General features: G+C 32.2%; 1 protein-coding gene across 2 annotated transcripts in view; it reads right to left on the bottom strand.

The window, feature by feature from the left end:
- LOC150093788 (cytoplasmic dynein 1 intermediate chain 1-like) overlaps nt 1-22,243 on the bottom strand; it is a 479,575-nt gene that overhangs the window by 298,655 nt on the left and 158,677 nt on the right. For both annotated transcript variants that reach the window (XM_090413194.1, XM_090413193.1), the window contains exon 5: nt 15,625-15,645. In XM_090413194.1, coding sequence (XP_090269320.1) covers nt 15,625-15,645 — 21 coding nt within the window. The remainder of the gene's footprint in view (nt 1-15,624; nt 15,646-22,243) is intronic.

The following is a 22,243-nucleotide window of genomic DNA, read 5'->3' as shown; positions in this document are numbered from 1 at the left end:
AGAAGATTAAAAATATTATTAAATTCTTTCTTTTAGGCTTACACGGTGATCTGAATACATTTTGGAAAATTATGGAGACAACTACTTTGTCTTATTTGTTTTATTATTATTAAATAATAAAACTTATTAAATAAGATTTTTTTGATTGAAATCTTCTTTCTAGTGTTTTTATCTTGCAAGTGCAGGGTCTGCTATTACATACTGCAACCTTAAGAAATCTCAACCGGCTTGGTGTTGGTCAGTAACTTTAACATACCATGTAGATTGTAGTGCAGCTTGTTTCTCTGTATATGGTATATATGCTCCAGAAGATGACCTTGATATAAAGGTTGAAACGTCGAATGTGAATTTTGGTTTATATTAAACTAAAATTTTACTCAAACACAGTAGTTGTCTCCATAATTTTCCAAAATGTATATTATTTAATTCTTCCAATATTTTGTCTCAGTCACAGAAACATCTTCAGGGAGTAAAATACGAGACTTGTCACACACAAAACTAAGTGAAACACATGGACAAAAAAGTAGAGTCCTAACTAGGTGGGGCACTCTCGGTGGGCACCTGTAGAAGGCCTAGGATGTAAACTGGAATCTCTAAGTATCAGTGTTTTCCATATTTTGGAGAGATTTATACAACTGTATTTATTCAGGTAAGACTGATTTTTGAGAGCAGCTACAGATGATTCTAAAAAAAAAAAGTCTCTCTCTTATTTCTTTAATAACCACTTTTCCTATGTAATAAGAGAGAGACTTTTTTTTTTTAGAATCATTTCAAATGTTTTTTTAGAAACATTTCAAAGCTGAATATTGGTAGAAACTTATCAAAGTTTCGTAAAATTTGACCCGAGAGCTTACAAGAATACAATCCTCAGCTTGCACTATTTAAAAGAACATGACAGCTGCCCAAATCTTTGCCTTTTATTAGTGCACTTTTTTAAGATTTCAGAGGCCTGATGCACTGAAAAAAATGCACTAATAAAAGGCAAACATATGGATGCTTGGGCAGCATCATGCTCTTTTAAGTAGTGCAAGGTAAGGCAACTCTGATGCTAAGGATTATATTCTCATAAGCTCTCAGGTCAAATTTTACAAAACTTTCATAAGTTTTTTCAAACATTTGGTTTGAAAATAATGTTGGAACTTTAATATACACTTTTCATATGTAATTTTACAACACTGAAATGAGGTCAAAAAGCTCTTTCTTTAGTAACTACTTTCTCTTCTAAATTTGCTGCTATGGAGTATGGCGTCTTTTTACCAGGAATTGAGAGAGAAGGAAAATGGTCCTTAGTGAAGCAGATAGTCAAAATGAACTTAAAAACTGTGCAGAAGTTCTTTCTTCAAGATTGTGGCTATTTCTTCTGACATACCTCAGATAGAGGATGGTGATAGCATTACTAAAATCTTTCTGAAAAGAAGGTCATAGACTGGGCAAGGATTGATTTTTTCCCCCCTGTGGGAACTGTAGCCATTAAACAGGAAGGTGTGTATATGATTAAGTTCTGTTGCAAGAGTGGCCTCACTGGCACAATGATTATAGACTCTTATTGGTTAGTGTTTTAATGATACCATATTGTTGAGGGAGGGGGATGATAGAAGAGTTTGTGAATGTATCTGCTTGTGTTGAGTAGATTTCCTATATACTGAAAAGTACAGGTTATCATTAGATACCATTAGTAGGAATGTCAAAAAGATGACCGAGGAAGGCTACATGATTATTAGTTTCCTTTTCCATTGTAAATTGGATGCTACAGTGGATATTACTGAGGTGACGGAGGAAAGAATCATGTATCCGGGCCATTAGGCCAAATAGAGAACATACATCGACATATCTTAGCCAGCTACAAGGTTTGAGAGGACACTGAGACAAGAGCATACACAATCTTCCATGAAAAAATTGGTATAAGGGAAGGATGAGAGGAGAGAAAACAGATATTCTCTATCTGTTTGTCAATTTTGTCCTTCCAAGAGAAATATTAGGAATGGATAGCAAAGGAAAACGGATCTATTAAGTGATACCAAGAGGAAAAATGTTTTTTTAAAAGTGATAAGGTGTCATTTAAGGAAATGTTGGTGAACAGTGAGATGATGTCAAAACTGACAGATATCTATTATTCACAATCAGATTTTCAATATAAAATTTTTAAATGGGTCAAGTTTTTTTAATATATAATGTAGTATATGTTCAGTAAAAGGTTAAAGATTTCAATAACTGGATAATTCAGAGCAGGAGGAATTCAGTAGCATCTACTATAGGTCTGGAAAGAAGAGGATGGGTTTGTGGATTTTAGGTAAACCATACAACTAGGGGAGGAAAGAACTGAAGGGTTTAAGTATGATTTGAGAAGGCCAGGAAGAAAAAAAATTTTTGAATAGGCTTTTTAATTTTGTACAAATACAACCTCGGCACAGCTTTTAAGTCCCACTTGAAACTATCTATGCCACTAAAAACCAGCACCCTCCTTTCTCAGTTCTTTCTTGGTGTATATAGAGTTCTCTGTTTCTGCAGGTTGGTCTGCTATGGACAGACAGGAAGATCAGCCACAATTTGCATAAAACAACATAAAAAATACATCTGTAGTCATGACCATGATTAGTTGTTGGCTTTTGCATACCATGTTTTGGATATTGCTCATAGAATCAATTGGAAAAAGACCACATGCTCCATAGCAGCACATTTAGAAAAATTGTTTTTAGAATCATCTGCAGCTGATCTCAAAAATCAGTCTAACGTGAATAAATATGGTTGTATAAGAACTAACAGAAACAGGAATTAAGATAAATGGAATTGATATTAACTGGCTACGGTTTGCAGATGATATAGCAGTTATAGCTGATATCGAAAACAAACTGAAAGCCACCTTAACAAAGATGGAAGAAATCTTCACACAGTACAGCCTAAAAATTAATTATAAGAAAACAAAATTATTAATTATAAGAAAACAAAATTATTAATTACAAGTAAAGCAAATCCAATGAAAATAAACCTGGAAATAAATAGTAACCTAATACAACAGGTATCCTCTTTTAAATATCTTGGAAGTCTTACCACAGAAGATGGAAGAAACCAATCAGATATTAAAGCAGAAATAATCCTAGCCAAAAAAGCATTCTATAACAGAAGAAACATTTTTACCAGTAAAGGACTTAGCATCCAGCTCAAAAAAAGGCTAGTGAAAACATACATATGGAGCATTGAATTATATGGTTGTGAGGCCTGGACTCTAACAAAACAAGACATGAAAAAGTTGGAGGCATTTGAATTTTGGTGCTGGAGAAAGATGATGAAAATTAGTTGGACAGAAAGGAAAAGTAACGAAGAAGTTCTAAATATAGTTCATGAAGAGCGGTCATTAATGAAACACATCAATAAGAGAAGAAAAAGCCTAATTGGACACCATTTGAGGCATGGGGGACTGATTACAGAAATAATGGAGGGAAACTGTAGAAAGAAAGAGGCCACAAGGTAGACCAAAAATTTCACATATAAATAACATAATGATGCTAACTGGTGCTAAGAGTTATGAAGAGATAAAAAGGAGGTCACAAGACATGATGTTGTGATGTGCTGTTATAATTACCAAAGAAGAAGAGAAGTCTTCCCAAAATATTAGAAACCCTAATACCTCAAGATTCCAGTTTACATCCTAGGCTACCAACAGGTGCCCATAGAGGATGTCCCAGCTGGTCAGAACTCTAGTCTTTCATCTGTACATTTCACTTAGTTTGTATTGCCTTTGTAAGCCTTAAAACTCATACTGTACTTCCTGAAGATGGCTCTGCCTGAGAAGAAATACTGGAAGAATTAAATAATATATTTAATCCTTTCTCAGTAGTGTTTCACTCCATTAAGCTTGAGTGAAAGATAAGTCCCCCCCCCACAACATTTAAACCCTAATGCACACATTTAAAATGCTATATAAGAGAGTTCTGATTTGCAAAATTAACTCCCTATGATCAGTGATGCATTTAAAACATAATAGGTGCTGATACACATTCCTTGCTAGCAGGAAAAGTTGAAAATTAAATTATGCATATCTGTATGCTATATGTCGATGTTAATAAAGGTGCCAGTATGTTGTACCATTGCATACAATCACAAAAAAAATAAAAAAATAAAATACTGTGTATAACATAGTTTCCACAGATCATGCATTACAAAACAAAGCTATCTGTAATTTTTCTTTGTTTTCAAATATTATTATTACGGGTATCTCCATGGAGTCAGTAGACTCATCGAGGGGGACCCAAACTATCAAAATAATATCTATCATATCTCTTCTTGAATTCATTTACAGATGAAGAACTCACAACTGAGTTCTTATTATTAAGTAACTGAGTTATTAAATATTTATTTTCAAATATTTACTGTGACAATACTTTACTGCAGTGATGCATACAGAAATGGATCTACATGTTCATAAGCAAAACATTGAACAAGGGTCATCATCACCACCAGTCAAATGTGAGTCACAAATCTATGCTCTTTACACTGATCAGTGTAAAGAGCATAGATTTTTATGCCCACAGGTGACTTTACTTTCTGCTACGCACATATACACATCAAATAGCATCACACCATGCATTAATAGTTTCAGTGATGAATTTGCATTAGTTTAAATACATATTCTTGTTCATTTCTTCCAAGATGAGTGCAAGTCTCCTTGTTAGGGATTTGCAGGTATTACTGCAGTCACATTTGCCACCCCTCTGTTGCAGCCCCTAATGGAATGTACCATGTCTATAGACATGGGTTCATAATGCTGATTTTCCTGATTAATGAAAAACCCCAGGTGCCTCCACATTCAGACTAATTACCTTATGTTAAGCTGAAAATCTCTACATGATCACATGTAGGAATTTCCACATAGCAGAAACACATAGTAATGGCATTCAAACTTAGATCTATTCAATGAAAGCCAAACATCATATTAACCTCATAACTGATCAACTTAAAAGTTTAATACTTCTTTCAAACATTCAGAGAAACAATCTCCATTCAATTCTTTACTTTCTGTTACAGTCCTATAGAATTTATCACAGAAATTATTTTTAATTGGCATCCTCTTTAGAATAAACATTCCACAAACAGTCTTCACAATTACATTAAAGCACTAAAAAGCAAAATTGACAGTATCCTTTATTCTCCTTCTTATACGTATATTAGGCCCTTGTGGCCTGTTACATCATATTAGGCATGACCTATTATGATTCGAAACTGACCACCACAGGTGGTTAGCCCTATGCCTCCTGGTCTGCCCTATATCTTTAGATGTGTGTTCATGGAGCCGGTTTACCTGTTCTGGGGAGATGCAAAATCCGAGTCTCCGGGTGACAACCCCCCCCCCCCCACACACACACACCCATATGCTGGCTACTCACCTTTAGTCTAAAGAGATCAGATAATGGTTCCTTGAACCTTTATCTGGTTGAACCCAGGTCTTTCCGACCAAAGAGCTTCATCTATACCGACTGAGCTACAGAGGCTCATTTATTTTTATTAAACTCTTTATTTATGTTATAATGTGGCTTCGATACTGAAAACTTCCCACTGATAGTATCCTTATTCAGGACAATCTGCTGAGAGAACCAATAGACGAAATATCCTCAAACTTGGTGGATACTGTAAACCATTGAGGAAGTGATTTTGACAAAAAAAAAAATAAGTTCATAAAATGATAAACAGGGAAATGAAGCATTGTGTGAGTAAAGATAGTGAATTTTGCATACCATGTGAGCCAAAAAGTGGTATTATTATTATATGGACACCCCATTGAGTCTGAAGACTCAATGCCAGAGAACCAATCTATTCACACAATCTATCATATCATTCCTTGAACCAATTAACAAAGCACTCAAAACTTACTCTGGCAACCCATTCCAATCATTCACAACTCTCCAAGGAAAAAATCTAGTTCCAGATATAATACAAGAAAGTTTATTAGAGTTGTTTTGCACCTCATATATTTCACGAGTCCATTCAAATGACCACTGATCTTTTATTAGTGTTGAGAATATATATAATTATGAACAAAAGTTACAGTTGTTTTTCTTATTTATATCATAAGAGTAGTATCAATGACAGAATTATAAAGATGTAGAAGTGGAATTAAAAGTGGAATCAGGTTATAGCAAATGCAGATGACTTGCCCAATAACTACAACTGGAAGCATTTGGAAATTCACTCTCATGATCATTTTTCTTTTTAAAGAAAAGTATCTGATGGTTACTGAAATGCTCTTTAATGATAATTAAAAGTTACTCCATTGTCAGGTAGCAATATACCTTATGATACAGTTTAAAAAATTAAACTTAAAGGAAAAATGCAATAATGGAAGTTTCAGAAGGTTCTGAAATTGCAAAATGAATTGAAAAAATTCATCCTGCACAATCAAACTTATATTCTAGCTACGATGTTCAGAAATACATTCACAGAAAACACTGGATTAAAAAAAAAAAAAAATTCTGGCAGAATTGGGAAATTATAAGAGTATGTCATTCTCAATTCCGAAGAGGGTTGTGAGATAGAAGAAAGCAAGCTTAAAAAAAAGTTCTTTAAAATAAGAGAATGAAATGGAAAAAAAAAAAAAAAATTTTAGAGACTGTAAGATGGGTGGATTTGGCATCTGGATAACAGGTGTGTGCTCTATAAAAATGCTAAAAAAAACCTACAGTTACTTACTTTGTTTACAGTTATTTAGTGCAAGCAAAATTAAGGTTTCCACCAAACTGGTTACAAAAAAAAATAAAATAAAATAAACTAGAGAAACAAAATCTAATTTCAAAGTAAGACTACTATACGATTTAAGTATAAGAAATTTATACCAACAAAGATAATAACTATTTAGAAACAATACAAGAAAATGAAGAGATCGAGAAAGAATGGAATAATATAATATAAAAAAAAAAAATTTATTACATCAGCAGCATACAAAAATCTAGGAACACACAAAAAGTATCATAAAAATAAAAAATTACATCTACAGCAATCCCTCAATTAGTGAGCCTAATGTGTTCTTTAAAACAGGCGATTAATCAAAATCGCACTAATCGAATATAATAACCTATGGGAAAAAGTATAATTCGTTCCTCAAATTTCTATTTTGAACCTTAATTTTTTTTTATAAAAGAATTAAGGCATGTCTCAGGGACTAGTTGAATGAAAACCATGAAGCTGAAAGACAATAAAACATATTCAGAATATAAATTTTATGATTCTACTTCTTAACAAAGAATTGAGCAAACGTAGTTTGGTGGGCATTTTGTTTATTTTTTTCATACAATCGAAGGTATGGCCCTATTGCCTCTTCCACTACTTCAGCAAATTTTACTGCTTCTCTCTTCATCAGGGTCAGTCTATAAGCATTGCTGGTTAAAAACTTCGATTGTATGAAAAATACTTTCAAATTGTTTCTGTTAAATCTCTTTGGGCTTGTCAATGATTAAATTTTCTTCATATTCTTCAGGATCTTCCCATTGTGCATCTAAATTTAGCAGGTCAGAGTCACTCAATTCTTCAGAATGAGATTTAATTAACTCTTGGACATTATCATTGAAGGGGAGAAAGAAATGAAGGACATAAGAATTGGTTGCCAACACGTGAAATCACGTGCTTTATAGATAAAATTTTCCAACTGTTATACAAGCAAAATAGTTACCATTTTAAAAACTACAATAATCATAAAAGAGAAGTTAATTTTCCAACATGTAATAATAAACAACTCATCCCAGAAGATAGATTGATTACCTTATTATCGGAATGGATTCTCCTTTTTGTGACATGTGCAGAAGTGTCGAAGGGTCTCGAATCTATGGGCGTACTATAGCAGACGACATAAATTTCGGTGGTAAAAATTTGGAACATAGTATACATAGTGTACATAGAAATAGTGTAGTATGCCATTAACTTTGTAAAATGTTTTAAATCGGTAACTAAATTAATTCGTTCTGGTGAGTGATTTTTTAAAATAGTTAACCATAAAAATGTATAGATAGAAAATTTTTTAAAATCTGTAACATTTATTTTTAAGATGTATATAGGTGCACTAATCGAATTTTAGAGGCATACTAATCGAATTTGGGTATCGAAAAAAAAATGGTGCACTAATCGAAAACACACTAATCGAGGGATTGCTGTATGGGACAATGAAATATCTTAGGAAGGAGAAAAATACATAATTAAAAACTTCAAATTTTTTACAAATTACAGGCTGATAAATAAAACACTCAAACCAAATATTGTAACACTTGTCAGGTATATAATAACATAACATTATTATATGGCAGTGAAATTTGACAATAAACAAGATAAACAAACAAGTGAAATGAGATTCATGAGAAGAACTGAAAAATGCACATCATTAGACGAAAAAAAAGGAACGGATATTTTAAAACAACTAAAAATAAAAGAAATAAAATACAAGAAAAACTGAATAATTACAAGCAAAATTGGATAGAACATATAAATAAACTGAATGGCCAACACCCGATATTATTATTGTTAAGAGACCTCTAGGGAATTAGGGACTCTCTAGAGGTCTCTCTTAATAATATTTCTATTGCTGAAGTCTTATTTTGGTTGTGAAACAGCAAAATGACATCATTATCTTTACATATCAAAGTTCGTTTCACCTGAGTTTCTTCATCCAGTGAAGAGGTAGCAGTTAAGTCAATGTTGCATATACTAGGTTGATAGCTTTTTAGAAAAATGGACACTCATTAGTTGAACAACCTCTTCTGCATCTGTCACCATCATACCATCTGTATTCAGCAGAATTAGTCTTCCATATTCATTCTTTCTTTTACCTGCAACATATGGAGTGAATTCTTTGGAATTATATTTGGCTTGCAAAGCCAGTTTCTTTTCATACCCAGACTTAGCATTCTGTACAACAGTTGCAACTCTTCTGACATACTGCTTATAATTTTCATAACGGATGTCATCCTTATGACATCCGTTATGACATGCAGTATTCCTTCCATGCCATCCTTTTCTTATGAATCTCTTGCTTGATAAGATTACACATCCATTTGACTCCTACCCTATTTATTCTTCAAACTCTTAGGAGACATATCCTAAACAATTAATAAAATATAAACCAACTGGAAAAGAGGATATTAGATGGATAATGAGACTAGAACAAACCATATGGTCTATATCTGTAATTAGCATGATGATGTTTACCTGCAACAAAGGCCATCAGTGAAACAATATTTCCACTGGTGAACAAGTTATGCACTATAGAAAAGAATCAACTGACAAAAGACAATAAAATCTATTCTTACTGTGAAATAAAAGTTGGAACTCCTCAATGCAATATCATACAAGGATAATATATTAAAATGAATATATTTTTCTACATGTTTTAACATAAAAAAATTAAATATATAAATTATATGTTCCTTATGCTGATTTTAGGGGAAATAGACAAAACAGGATAGGATGAGGCATTTCTACTGCTGATAACAGTAGAAATTTCCATCAGATAGCAATTAACAACATCAGATAGCTATCTGATGTGAGCTAGAGACCAACCAAGCAAAACATAAATCAATTCTGCTACAGACTAGTGGGTGCAAGGAAGATATATTGGACATAGATCAGTAAATTTCCTCAAGATAAGTAACTATTAAGGGAAACTTCAATTAAGGAAATAGACTGGAAGGAGAAAAGGAACATGGGGAAGAAATGAAATTTATATAGCTACTAAAAGATAAGGGATTTGAGAGTGATAAATCTCATGATAATCATAGGATTAGTCAACCATTCCTACTCCCCCCATCCCACTGTCCTCTCATATCAAGAGTTTCTTTATATTCTCTAATTCAAATTGATAAACCGATTTGAAAACAGATCACTTCTGCATAATATCACTTTTGTTCTCAAACACCTCAGTAAATATATTCACAACTACTATGTCTCTTTGTACAAGGAAAGAAAATCAATTAAAAATGAACTAGGTCAGTTAAACCATCCAAGAAAAAACAAGTGTGAGAATAATATGAAAGAATCCTGAAAATAAACTTCATGACCATTTAAAACCAAAATCGGCCAATAAATTTTAGTAAGCATGTTAAATACCAAATAACATCAAAATCTGCTACCAAGAAGAGAATTGCTCTTGATTGCAGATTTTGATGTTATTATACACACACATGGACAAAGACTATTAATGGAATGTAATAGAGAGACTTGAAATTATCCAGCATAAACCAAATATGAAATCTTGTTGCTATTTTATTCAAGATTCTAAATAACTAATTTCATCCAAATATATATACAACTAAAACAATTTATGAGACACACTCAATCCCATTAATACAAAACTCGAGAAGCCTATATTTTAGGTCCATAATGATGAATCTACTAAAACCACCAAAATTTAGCCTTTTTCTTATGTATATAACTCTGACGTATCTAACTAACACACTGAATGAAAATAATGTTTTGTTTAGATTTTTGTTTATTTGTAAGAGAAGCACTATAAATGAAAATAAAACATATAATTACTGTAGTATTATCACAAACTATTGCAGTAAGGAAGAATCACAGTATTAAATGGAAATGGAAACACAAAACAAGCCAACAATTTATTAAAATTAGTTTAATACAATTCCTATTCATTTGCATGACGTGTCAAACATTCTGCATCATAAATTCATATGCCCTTCATTCAAACTGGCTCTGTTTACACGAACGCAAATTCTTGCAAGTCAGTGCCATCTTTCAAGAAAGCAAGACCTTTGGGATTATGTGCATGCTGGTTGTGTAACTAACAGAATTGTATCAAGTTTTGTATGAAACATATAACTTATTTTCTTGTGGGACATAAATTTTGCAATAAACAAATATGTATTATGTAGATAAACTATCCTTTATCATGAGAACAAATCTCTGTTCCCATGATAAAGGATAAGCACTTTGTATAAACCAATGTATTAATAATCTACTTCTGTATACTTGCAGAGTGTTATGTTTATGCTGAAATTTATGGAAAATTCCTGAATTTACATATAGTGTGTGGGAGATATCAAAAAAATGTTTACTTCCATGATCGTCAGTAATAAACTAATAAATTATCTGGCAATAAATTTCATTAATGAATTAAGTGAGTAGAAATTAAAATAAACTACATTGAAAACTGAAGTTCTCCATTCAATACAAACATGAATAGTCAAGTTGCAGGGTAAGGAAAGGACAAATCCTGTAAGTTAGTTATATCCTCACTTGATTCATTAAATGTATTTGGATATATATATTTTTTGCAGAAGTATACTTTTAATGAGCTTTTCAAAAAATTCAAAATAATTTTAAAATACAGTGAATTGCATGCCAATTTTACAGAATCAATTGTTTTCATAAAAGATTTACACAAATAAAATATCAACAGCAATTTTCCAAATCAAAATAACTATTATTAAAAAATTTACTTCAAAAATGGCAAGAAAATGCAACATACCTTCATCCCAATGAATAACTTTATAAAATAAGAACTGAAAATTATTATACTGTCTCACATATACAAATGTTATACATATTGTGTGTGTGCCTATATATACATATATATATTAGTAAGTTTTCGATTAAGTGACCTACTGATTTACAAGAATTATGCCTGAAGTTAGCAAAGCTGATTTACTGGAGAAGAGATGTCTATGATGTTCTACATCAAACCAGATCTTAAGATAAATTTTAAAGATACTCTTACATCCTTACTTCATATGTCAATTCTCAAAAATAAAACACCACAAAAAATAAATAAATAAAATAAAATATCACCAATAAAATTAGATTTGCTAACTTAAAGTACCTATAAATATCTAACATTTTCTGCTATATAAACAGGCCCAAAAGTCTGTTGCAGCCAAATAAATTGGCTTCTTATAAACCCAATTTGTGATAATAATAATAATAAGAATAATCCTGTTTCCATCCCGTTTTTATAGTCTGTCTATGACTATAAAAAAGGAATATTCTCTAGCAAGTTTGATTCACTGAAAGAAAACCTTGCCATCATTGATATTGGACTAGCTAATTCCCTTTGGTTGAAAAGCTCTTACTAATTGCAAAGAGATGCTCAAATATATATATTCCAGAAATATGTTTTGTTCACTTCACATGCAAAAGTACTTGAAAAAAAAAAAAAAAATGAACAATAATGAAAGAAAGTTTGGCGATTCTTAGCTTCCCAACTGTGAATAAGCAATTCAGAATATAACATTCTCCAAAAAGTGAGTAGGATTTTGGGTATAGAAGAGAGCATAACTGACAGAACAAAAGCAAGCAAAATTGTGTGTGTTTGGGGTAGCACAACCTAGAATGCAAGAAAGTGAGCATGTGGCAAATATAATCCACGATTTGTAAATTGAGTTGACCAAGACAAATGCAACAAAATGAAATTAGAAGTAGTTATGATTGGAAGGGGGGGGGAAAGAAAAGGTGACAATACAAGAGTAGTACAACATGAAAATTCTATTATTAAAAGTAAGGTGAATGAAAGAATGTTCAAGATTTGTTTTCCAGCAACAAAAATGAAAATGATGATTGGTGCTTTGGATATGAGGAGTAAATAAGTTAGTGGTGGCCATAAGAATAAATGATTTGATTGGACAGAAGGAGAATGCGAGAATGGATATTACTGAGGACAACGGTATGATAGAAAGGATAGTAGCTAAACAGGTATGACAATGTTGAAAGCTCTTTTCACTTGGTTACACTACAAATTAAATCATTTATCCAAGTGTAAGCAAATGAGGTTTGCACGTGAAGTATCTTCACAGTTGGGTTACTTGTATATAGATGTTAATGACTTTGTCAATTGTCTTAGTATCCCATAATGCAAAGCACACATTCTTTCAGGTGTGTATAATGATATATATTAAGGGAAGTGCCACTATCCAGGCAAGTTTTGATCTTTACTGAGGTCTCATCAGTGGGAGCCAGGCCCAGACGAATACTAAGGTTGAGGTAATGCAGAAATCATATATTTCCCATATACAGGTAGTGAAAAGGTGTATCAGTTCATGTGCTTTGTATTGTGTTATACTAAGGAAATTGATGTGAAGTCATTAACCTCTATATACAAGTGGCCCAGATTTTTCGTGCATAAATCTTTGTTTGCTTACACTTGGATAAAGGATTAAACCAAGAATATAATTTCTTGGCATCTTTAATTTAAGGTATGACAATGATGAGTTGAGACAGTGAGTAAAAATCATGAATAATATGCTGAGAGATTTGTGTCTGACAACATATATGGATTTATTGTGAGTCAAATGAAGAGATTGTTAAAAAGAAAGTCATTAATGCCATGAACAAGAGATCAGATAAAGTAAAATGCCAGTTTTGAAGTCTAATCTTTAACAGATAACAGTTTTTCTCTATCTAATTGCATTTAGGATGCTGAGAACATGGTCTAGTGATCCATGATGTCCATATTGGTTTATAATTATATAATTTAAGTGTTATTCTCTTTCTTTCACTGCAGATCTGCCAGATTGTTCATAATAAGAGTTTGCACTGGAATGTACCTGGAGTATTATCATATTCCAGGTACTGATAATATATGAACTTCATCTTCTGGGGAGAAAATAAGGAAAGTTAGTTTTAATATTAGTTTACAGGCAGTTTATAAATAGTATTTATTTATTTATTTTATCAGGTACATACTTTTAACATAAGGGACTATTACTGTTTTGGAGTGATCTGTATTTTTTTTTTTAAGGATTGTAGCTTTTCTTTGTGAAATTTTGAAAAACTGTATTCTAATTATTATAATTGGAATACATTTTTAAGTGACAATATTTATATTGTCACTTAAATGTGACAGTATAGTGTGAGGAAGAGATGGTTCTCTTCCTCACACTATCTACAGAAAACTCACATATGCTAACAGATTCTGAACATACGCACATTCAACATCCTGCACAAATGTACAATATAATAAAAACACCAGCACACCAAGCTAGAGTGATTTGCTCAAATGACATAATCCAAAAGAGAATCAGAAGATATTTTCAATAATTTCAACAAGAATGCTACAATCCTGCACCTAAACAGCAAGCAAACAAATAGAGAGTATTGGATTACTCCAAAGAAATAATAGTTCATTATATTAAAGAAGTATCTAAAAAATGTCAATTACAAATTGTTCATAAATCAATTAAAACTAGATTACCATTTCTGCTCTGCAAAAGATGAAGTTCATACATTACCTGGAGTATACAGGATATACTACCAGTGTAAACTCCAAAAGTTATTTTAGGAATTTGCCTATTCTTTACAGAAAACTCCTAGCCTAAACAAATATAGATGTCAAAAATTTCCTAACATCTGGGAGACTGTAATTCTATGATTCTATTTTGATCATAGTCAAAGCTAGAGTAGACGCTAGCTTTGACTATGATCAGGGGACATAATCAAAATATGTGAATACATGCTTAATATTCTGTGTTCTTATTCAAATTATTTTATCTTTTTATTTATTTAATTTTTTTTACCTCTGTTTTATTAAAACCATCCAAGTTCTTTATTAACATGTATAACCAACACATAAAGTCTAAATAAGCATAATGCTAATATTCTAGGATTATTATTATTATTCTTTTTAAGTATCAATTCTGGATATAAAAGGTCAAAGAAATAACAAGTACATTAGTTCTGAATCAGAAACAGTACAATCTTGATGACTATCTTTGGGAAGGAAAAAATACAAACTCAGAGAAAAGCTATGTTAAATGAACAGTGTTAGAGAGGAAGAAAAGCTAGTTCAATGGCTTAAGTTTGTCGCCTGTGGATAATGAGAATTGCTTGTGTTTTTATAAGTTGGGAGAAAAATGGAGGAATTATGAATGCAGCACTGCTCAACGAGATGCATTCATAATTTCATGAACAAGGACTTACAGAAAATGCATAAGAAAGAAGCAGATTATCTGTGTGAGAGTGGAATGAGTTAAGACAATAAGAAGGGGATGTAGTAAGTTACAACAATTTTCCTTTCCTGAAGGTTTGTAATGTACTCCCAAATATAAAAACATCTTGGCAGACATGTATGTTACTAATGTTTGAGAATTTACTTCCTTTTGACAAGATAGCTACAATAATCAAAACAATCTACTCAACTCAGCCTGTTGAACAGCAATAATTACCGAGTCAGTTTATCACACAGTTAAGATTAATTAAGTATGAGAACCAATATCTGAAACTTCTGTTTTAGCAGGCAAACTCCTTTTTGTCTTATGTTTGGATTACAGTATTTTCAATCACTAAAACAATTGAAACATTTCAACATGCTCCTGTGAAGAAAGACTATCCATATGTTGTGAATAAAGCGAATTTTTTTTTTTTTTTTGCCACTTTGATGGTTTCCATTAGTGAATGACTGATAGTAATATTGAAGCAAAACACACAAATATTAACAAATAAATCAAACATCCGATAACTATATATTTATTATTTAATTACTTTTGTGTATACTTAAATAGTGCATAACTTTAGTAAAGCAGCTAATACATATATCATAAATCTTACTCATTCCTGCATGTGTGATGCTTTGAGGTAAACTAAAAAAAAACATTACAACTTACGATGCATGTACTGAAAACTGAACATAAAACACTTACTTACCATAATAATCAAGAGGATGTGCTTAAAAAAAGAAAAATGCTACATTAGTTTATGTGTACTAAAAATAATAATATTCTATACTAATTGACATGTTAACAGCATTCTTTATATATATATATATATATATAAACAGTTTTATTAAAACAATCATAACCAAAACAATGAGTAATGATACACATAATGAAAAGTGTTTAAAGAGGTTTATTTCTGTTAAAGCTAATATAATAATAATGTTAAATACAAGAATTTTCTTTTAGTTGAGATAAGAGCACCACATTAAACTGAAAATTCAGTATGACCTGTAGGAGATTCTGAATTATTAAGTTATCCAAAAAAGGATGGGCAATTATTGGATTCACATTTAATAGTGAACTTGATATGGGAGTATATCATAAGTTCATTTTTTTTTTCTTTCTGGGAACTGAAGTAAAATACTTCAGTTTATCAAAACCCAAACTTTACTGGCAGAAGCATTCACTCATCCTCACACCATCATTCATCTCAGAAGATAGATATTATCAAAAATACATAAGGCTCATATGATCTGCTCTTTTGATGAACTGAATAAAATTAAAAGCAATCTGAATGTTTACTGGATACAGCAAAACTACCATTCAGAAGATCACTGATAATTATCATCCGTCACCCAGACTACAATATGATGTAAAAATAATTTTGATACCCTACCTTACAGGAACCTATGAACAAACAGCATGGATTCTTCACAAATTCAATCTATATTTCAATCTTTTTTTGCTACATGTTTGTTCCTAACCCTTATGTCTTGAATCACTTTTATGGGAAAAAAAATCAAACAATTTCTTCTCTGTCATTATAAACAAATGTTGTAAACATATAGTATCATAATAACTGTCAATAAAATAAAAATGGGTCTACATATGACTATCTTTCTAAATTCTGACTGGCTCTGAAACAGCATCAGATGGATAGGGGCAGTATGACATGATGGATTCTTCACAAATTCAATCTATATTTCAATCTTTTTTTGCTACATGTTTGTTCCTAACCCTTATGTCTTGAATCACTTTTATGGGAAAAAAAATCAAACAATTTCTTCTCTGTCATTATAAACAAATGTTGTAAACATATAGTATCATAATAACTGTCAATAAAATAAAAATGGGTCTACATATAACTATCTTTCTAAATTCTGACTGGCTCTGAAACAGCATCAGATGGATAGGGGCAGTATGACATGATGTCAACTCAGAACACAACTTCTCCAGCTTTCCAAGTTTTAATCCATTGTCAATAGTCAAATGCTGCATTGGGGTGCGAATAAGCTAATTACCGCTGTCTGCTTCATATTCCTTTTAGGTTGCCACATTGTGATATTTGGTACCTCAAAGTATGACTGAGCATTCTCTAAAGATTAAAATGATGTACTTGTATCATATCCTGTCGATGGACATATCTCATTATGATGATAAGCAACAATACAGGCATTTGTAATAACCAGCATTCCCCAATAGAAGATACATGTAAAAAAAAAAAAAAAAAAATACAACATAAAACAGAACCGGCACTGCATAAATAAAACTGACAAATTGAAACTCATCTGCTTTTCTTTTTTTGCTCGTCAACTAAAAATTCTCACTTGTCATGGACAAGCACATTTTTCAAGCCCAGACCTTCACATATAATATGCAATTGCAGAGAAAACTGGTAATCCAGTTGCAAATGTCAGAAGACAGGCCATATGATAGGAGTTTGTTTAATGAACATTTGTGCTAAACATGCCTCAGAGATATCAAGTGCATCCACTTGAGATTGCCCAAATTTTTCCATGGCATTTATGGCAACTTTGCTTATGTTTACCCACCCTCCTTTCCCACTGAATGACAATGTTGGAATCCAAACTGACAATCATTTATTGTGCTTGTTGCTATATTGATTAACAGTCAAAGAACACATGCATTTAATAGACAGTGTATTGTGTCTGCTAGATTTGTTCTTCTAGCCAGTTTGCCTGTTTTGTAAAAGGAAAAACCATGCCACCTCCAACTGAGACCTGACCTTCAGTTGTAAAGCCATTATGTTTCTTCTCATCCAAGGATTTGAACCTAGGTCTCTCCAACCAAAGAGCAGCAATTTTATTAGGTAATAAGATTTTCAGATAGTGTAGGTTGAATATTAATGGTCTTCTCCATTTACTTTAACGAGTGAAGTGAGAGAGATTAGACAGTAATTTGATGATAAAAAGATCTCATCCCTCTTAGGAATATTTGAAAATAAGCCAATTTCCAAGCTGTGAGAGAGAGAGAGAGAGAGAGAGAGACCAATGAAATATGAAAGCCACAATGTGACAAAGAACATGATCAAATTAGAGAAAAATTTGAGAAATTCCATCTGATCAGAAGAATCTTGTACAAGCTAGACAAGATTCTTCTGACAGGAAATCAAAGGGGATACTGAATGTTGCTGGGAGCAGGAGGTTATTTACTGAATTGAACTTTTATGCATATGTAAAAAGATATGTGATGAAAAAGCAGGGGAAAATAAGACAAGTAGTTTTGAGCAACATATATATATATGTTGCTCAAAAAGTTTATCTGAAATAACAATATATATTTTATTGGAAGAGTAGAAAACAGGAATTCAGATTAAGTTATATACATATGTATTATAATTTTCTGATAACAGAATTTCTTAACTTTGCCGATATGTTGCTGGTTTTCATGATTCTTTTTGATGCATAATACTAATAGTCAAGTTTCTCAGAGTATAAAACTAAAGCGGCTACCTCTTGTATTAAGTGGCTATATTCATATGCCAATTTTTTTTTAATCTTTATCAAAATACACAGTATGCATTTGTAAAGCTTTCTTTACAAAATTAATGTTTCACTGAAAGCATAGTGCAGGGCTTCTCAAATGGCAGCCCACAAGCCATGTCCAGTCTGCCATGTTGTTTGAACTGGTGCCAACCAATTAGTAGCTGAAGAGTATGAATAATGTGGAAAAAAATTAGTGCAAGTTTAATATGAATTCATTTTCATATAAGTTATTTTGAATTTCTCAGCAAGCTGAGAACAGCTAAGTTGTAACGATGATGAATGTTGCTTCCCGAGAGTTGGTATCTTCACGATTACCAATACAGCTACTTTATAATTCAACGTAAGTGTATGAAATTCAACTATTTTTCAAAACTAGAGCAGCTTTTAAAATATTTCAAAAACAATGTGGGATCTAATATCCCCTTAATTTAATTAATGTTTATATTGCCGAAATGAAGCCTGTTGGCTCTTTATATTTAAGTAAATGAAAAATTCCATTTATAAAAATGAAATTTGCTTTAAAATTCCTGAATTTGGATGATTTAAGAGTTGCCATTTTTAAAAATAATTGTTCATATAAACGAAACAAAATAAATTACACTATTTTTTTTTTATCTTTATCAGGTGGTAACAATGTGTTCTAGCAAGCCGTGACTGAGTTCATGTAAACTGTATTATTTATGATTTATGCAAAGTGAGCAATTTAATTATGTACCTTGTTTATCTTTGTACTTTTTTATTAATTGGTCATTTTTATCCAAAAGTGTCACTTCTCCCACTGAGTGATGATTGGCCCACCAGAGATTCACCAGTCAAGGTTAATGGAGTAACTCTTCACTTGATTTAATCGAATAGAAATTCAACTAAAGGAGATAATTTTTTTGCACTATTTCCTCATTACAGACTAGAAACTTCATAATGCAAATAAGAGCTAGGTTGAAATAGAACTACAATATTGCACAGTTATAACAACATGTACAACACTGAGTGAAACTCTGACATATCTAATAGCAGATAATTTTTGATGGCAAATATGTTTATAAATACAAGTACACATGACTGTTCATTAATAATATAATAATTTATCATATTTCATACTACCTCTACTTGACAAGTAGAGGTAGTATGTCTTTATGTGCACTATCATATTAAAAATTTCTTGATGAATATCTGCACATTACTGCACAATATAAATACTTTTAACACAAATTTCATTTAAATCAACAAAACTTCACATTTAATTTCATATCAATATTGCACTTTAATCAACAGGCACACCTATAGGTTAAAACATCACTTCTCATAATGGATTGATTACTGTATAACTCTTTTTCTGAATACAAAATGTGAAAGGAACAGGACTTACATGTCTAAGAATTATACTATAATAATTAAAGATAACTATTAACCTCTCTAACAGCTAGGTGGATGAAATAGTGAGACCAAATTGCGCTTCTTATCCAGGTTATTCAACGGGTGTTAAAGAATCGTATCCAGATTTAGCTGGACATCTATAGATGTCATGGCCAGTTGGGGGGGTTAAAGGTAATTTTATATTGTTATATAAAAATAAATATTTTATATATATATATTGATGCCATTTACAGAGAAAACCAAGATTCAGCCTTGAAAACTTATTAAGATGTGGCCAACAAGCATAACAGCTACACCTAGATATAGGTTTTTGTGTTAATTAATGTCTGAATAGAGCAACTTGTCAGCAGAAGTAATTAGAAGTCTCCATCAATGACTATTAGACTCCATGGAATGCTTTTCTATTGTGCTAACATATTAAATATTCTAAATTAAATTAGAAGTACACACACAAAGAGCACAAGCATGTGCATATATACACACACACACACACATACACTGATAGGGGAAATATGATGCTGCAAGCAGAAGAAAATTACAATTATTTCACTCATTTCATAAAATAATGTGATACAAAAAACAAATCACATAAAGCTGATATGCCATCAAGGAGATCCAGATGATCAGTGGAGGTGACATTAATGTATTGGCTTTTCTGCAGGACCAAAAGCTGATACAGCCTTACAACATTATCTACAGCAGAATGCAACTGATCTGTCAAAAGGTTTGGCACATGGTGAGCAATTTTTTTTTTTTTCCCAGATCTGCTAGGTGAAGAACTTTGCATTGATACACCATGCTTTTTGAGGTAACCTCAAAGCCAAAATTCATAGGGATTAAAGTCTGGTGAATGTGGTGGCCATTTCATTGAAAATGAGCACCTGATTACTCTATCCTCTGTGATATGATGGTGCAATAATGGTTGAACTTCACATGCTATGTAGGGAAGGTACTCCATCTTGCATCAACACTGTCATGTGCAAGCACCCTTTTTTGCTGCAGTTGCAGGATCACAAAACTGCTCAACATGTCCCAATAACAATATGCAGCCATGACCATATAAAGTCACAGGCCCAGTTCAATGGATTTCTTAAAAGAAAAATGGCCTAATAATGACTTGGCCATAAATTCTATACATAATGTGACCTTTAGCAAATGTAACAATTCTTTTGAAATGCATGGGATTCTCTGTAGACCAGATGAAGTTACGAGTGTGGGCCTTGGAACATCCATAGGATGTTCGAAGGCCCACACCTTCATGCCAGAAATGTCAACGTAAACATTTCTCAGACACTGGCATTTCCTGTTTGTAACTCTTGGCTGTGGCCCTTTACACAAAGTTCTCCACCAAGTCCATTCGCATATGTCAAATTTAATTGCTTTACTATGGCAATTAAGCACTGCTTTGCTCAACAACTACAGTCGCAGCATCTTCAGTCATTTGCAAAATTTTAGATTTGCACTCTCTTCCTGGTTGGACTGTTAAATTGCCTGTCTCTTCAAATCGATTAACTATTTGTCACACTGCATTTGTTAATTCTTCAGGCATCTGTACTTGTGAAATGCTGCTACAGCATTTTCCCAATTCACATAGAAACACTTCATAAGCAAGGCACATTCAGATGAAGCGAGACCCATTGTGAGACTAGAGTCAGTCTCACTTCTTCACTTTTACTGCCTTCACAGCTCACGTGATTGGAAAAAAATCGATATATTTTCTCACTCATGGCACCATATTTCCCCTATCAAACATTTTTGAATGACTTATTTATTTATTTTTTTTTTTATTATTATTGTCAAAATATCTTTCCCATGATCTGGTTAAGGTACCCACAAAGTTTCAAGATATTTTGTCTACTAGCTCTCTCTACAGTTGCTCTGAATAGTAATTTTTTTAATTTGAACCCCCCCCCCCCCTCTCATCCAGAGCCATTATGGGTTCTGGGGGCTCTGACGAAGCAAATGTTGCCACTTTAGACACATCTGGAGGAAATACCAAATAGACCTCTGGGTGTAGATATCTTTCATTGATAATACAATTTAATGGAATAAATATAGCACAAAGAGAAATAATTAAACAGTAGGTTTCATTTCGATATTTTGAGATATCTTCAGGAATACTATGTTAAAATTGTAATAATATACACAAAACACACAAGAAACAATAAGTGAAGAAATTGGACTATATGAAGACATGAGGTGTGTCCTCTATGGGTGCTGTTGGCTAGCCTTAGATGTTAGGTGAGGGGCCTAAGAATTAAAGTTTCCCAAATCTTGAAGGAAAGTTTGATACAACCATATTTATTAAGATTAGGCTGTGTTTTTTTTTTTTTTTTTTTTTTTTTTTTAAATCTGCTACTGATTCTAAAAAGTGTCTTTCAAGTTTGTATTTATTGTGATGGAGCTTAATAGTTTTCTTCCATCTGATTCTGTGCAAGGTATGGTCTG

The sequence above is a fragment of the Typopeltis vanoorti genome, chromosome 23, assembly GCF_054136105.1.
Source record: "Typopeltis vanoorti isolate ZY-2024b chromosome 23, IOZ_Tvanoo_1.0, whole genome shotgun sequence".
Taxonomy (NCBI): domain Eukaryota; kingdom Metazoa; phylum Arthropoda; class Arachnida; order Uropygi; family Thelyphonidae; genus Typopeltis; species Typopeltis vanoorti.
This window is presented reverse-complemented; position numbering and strand designations above follow the sequence as displayed.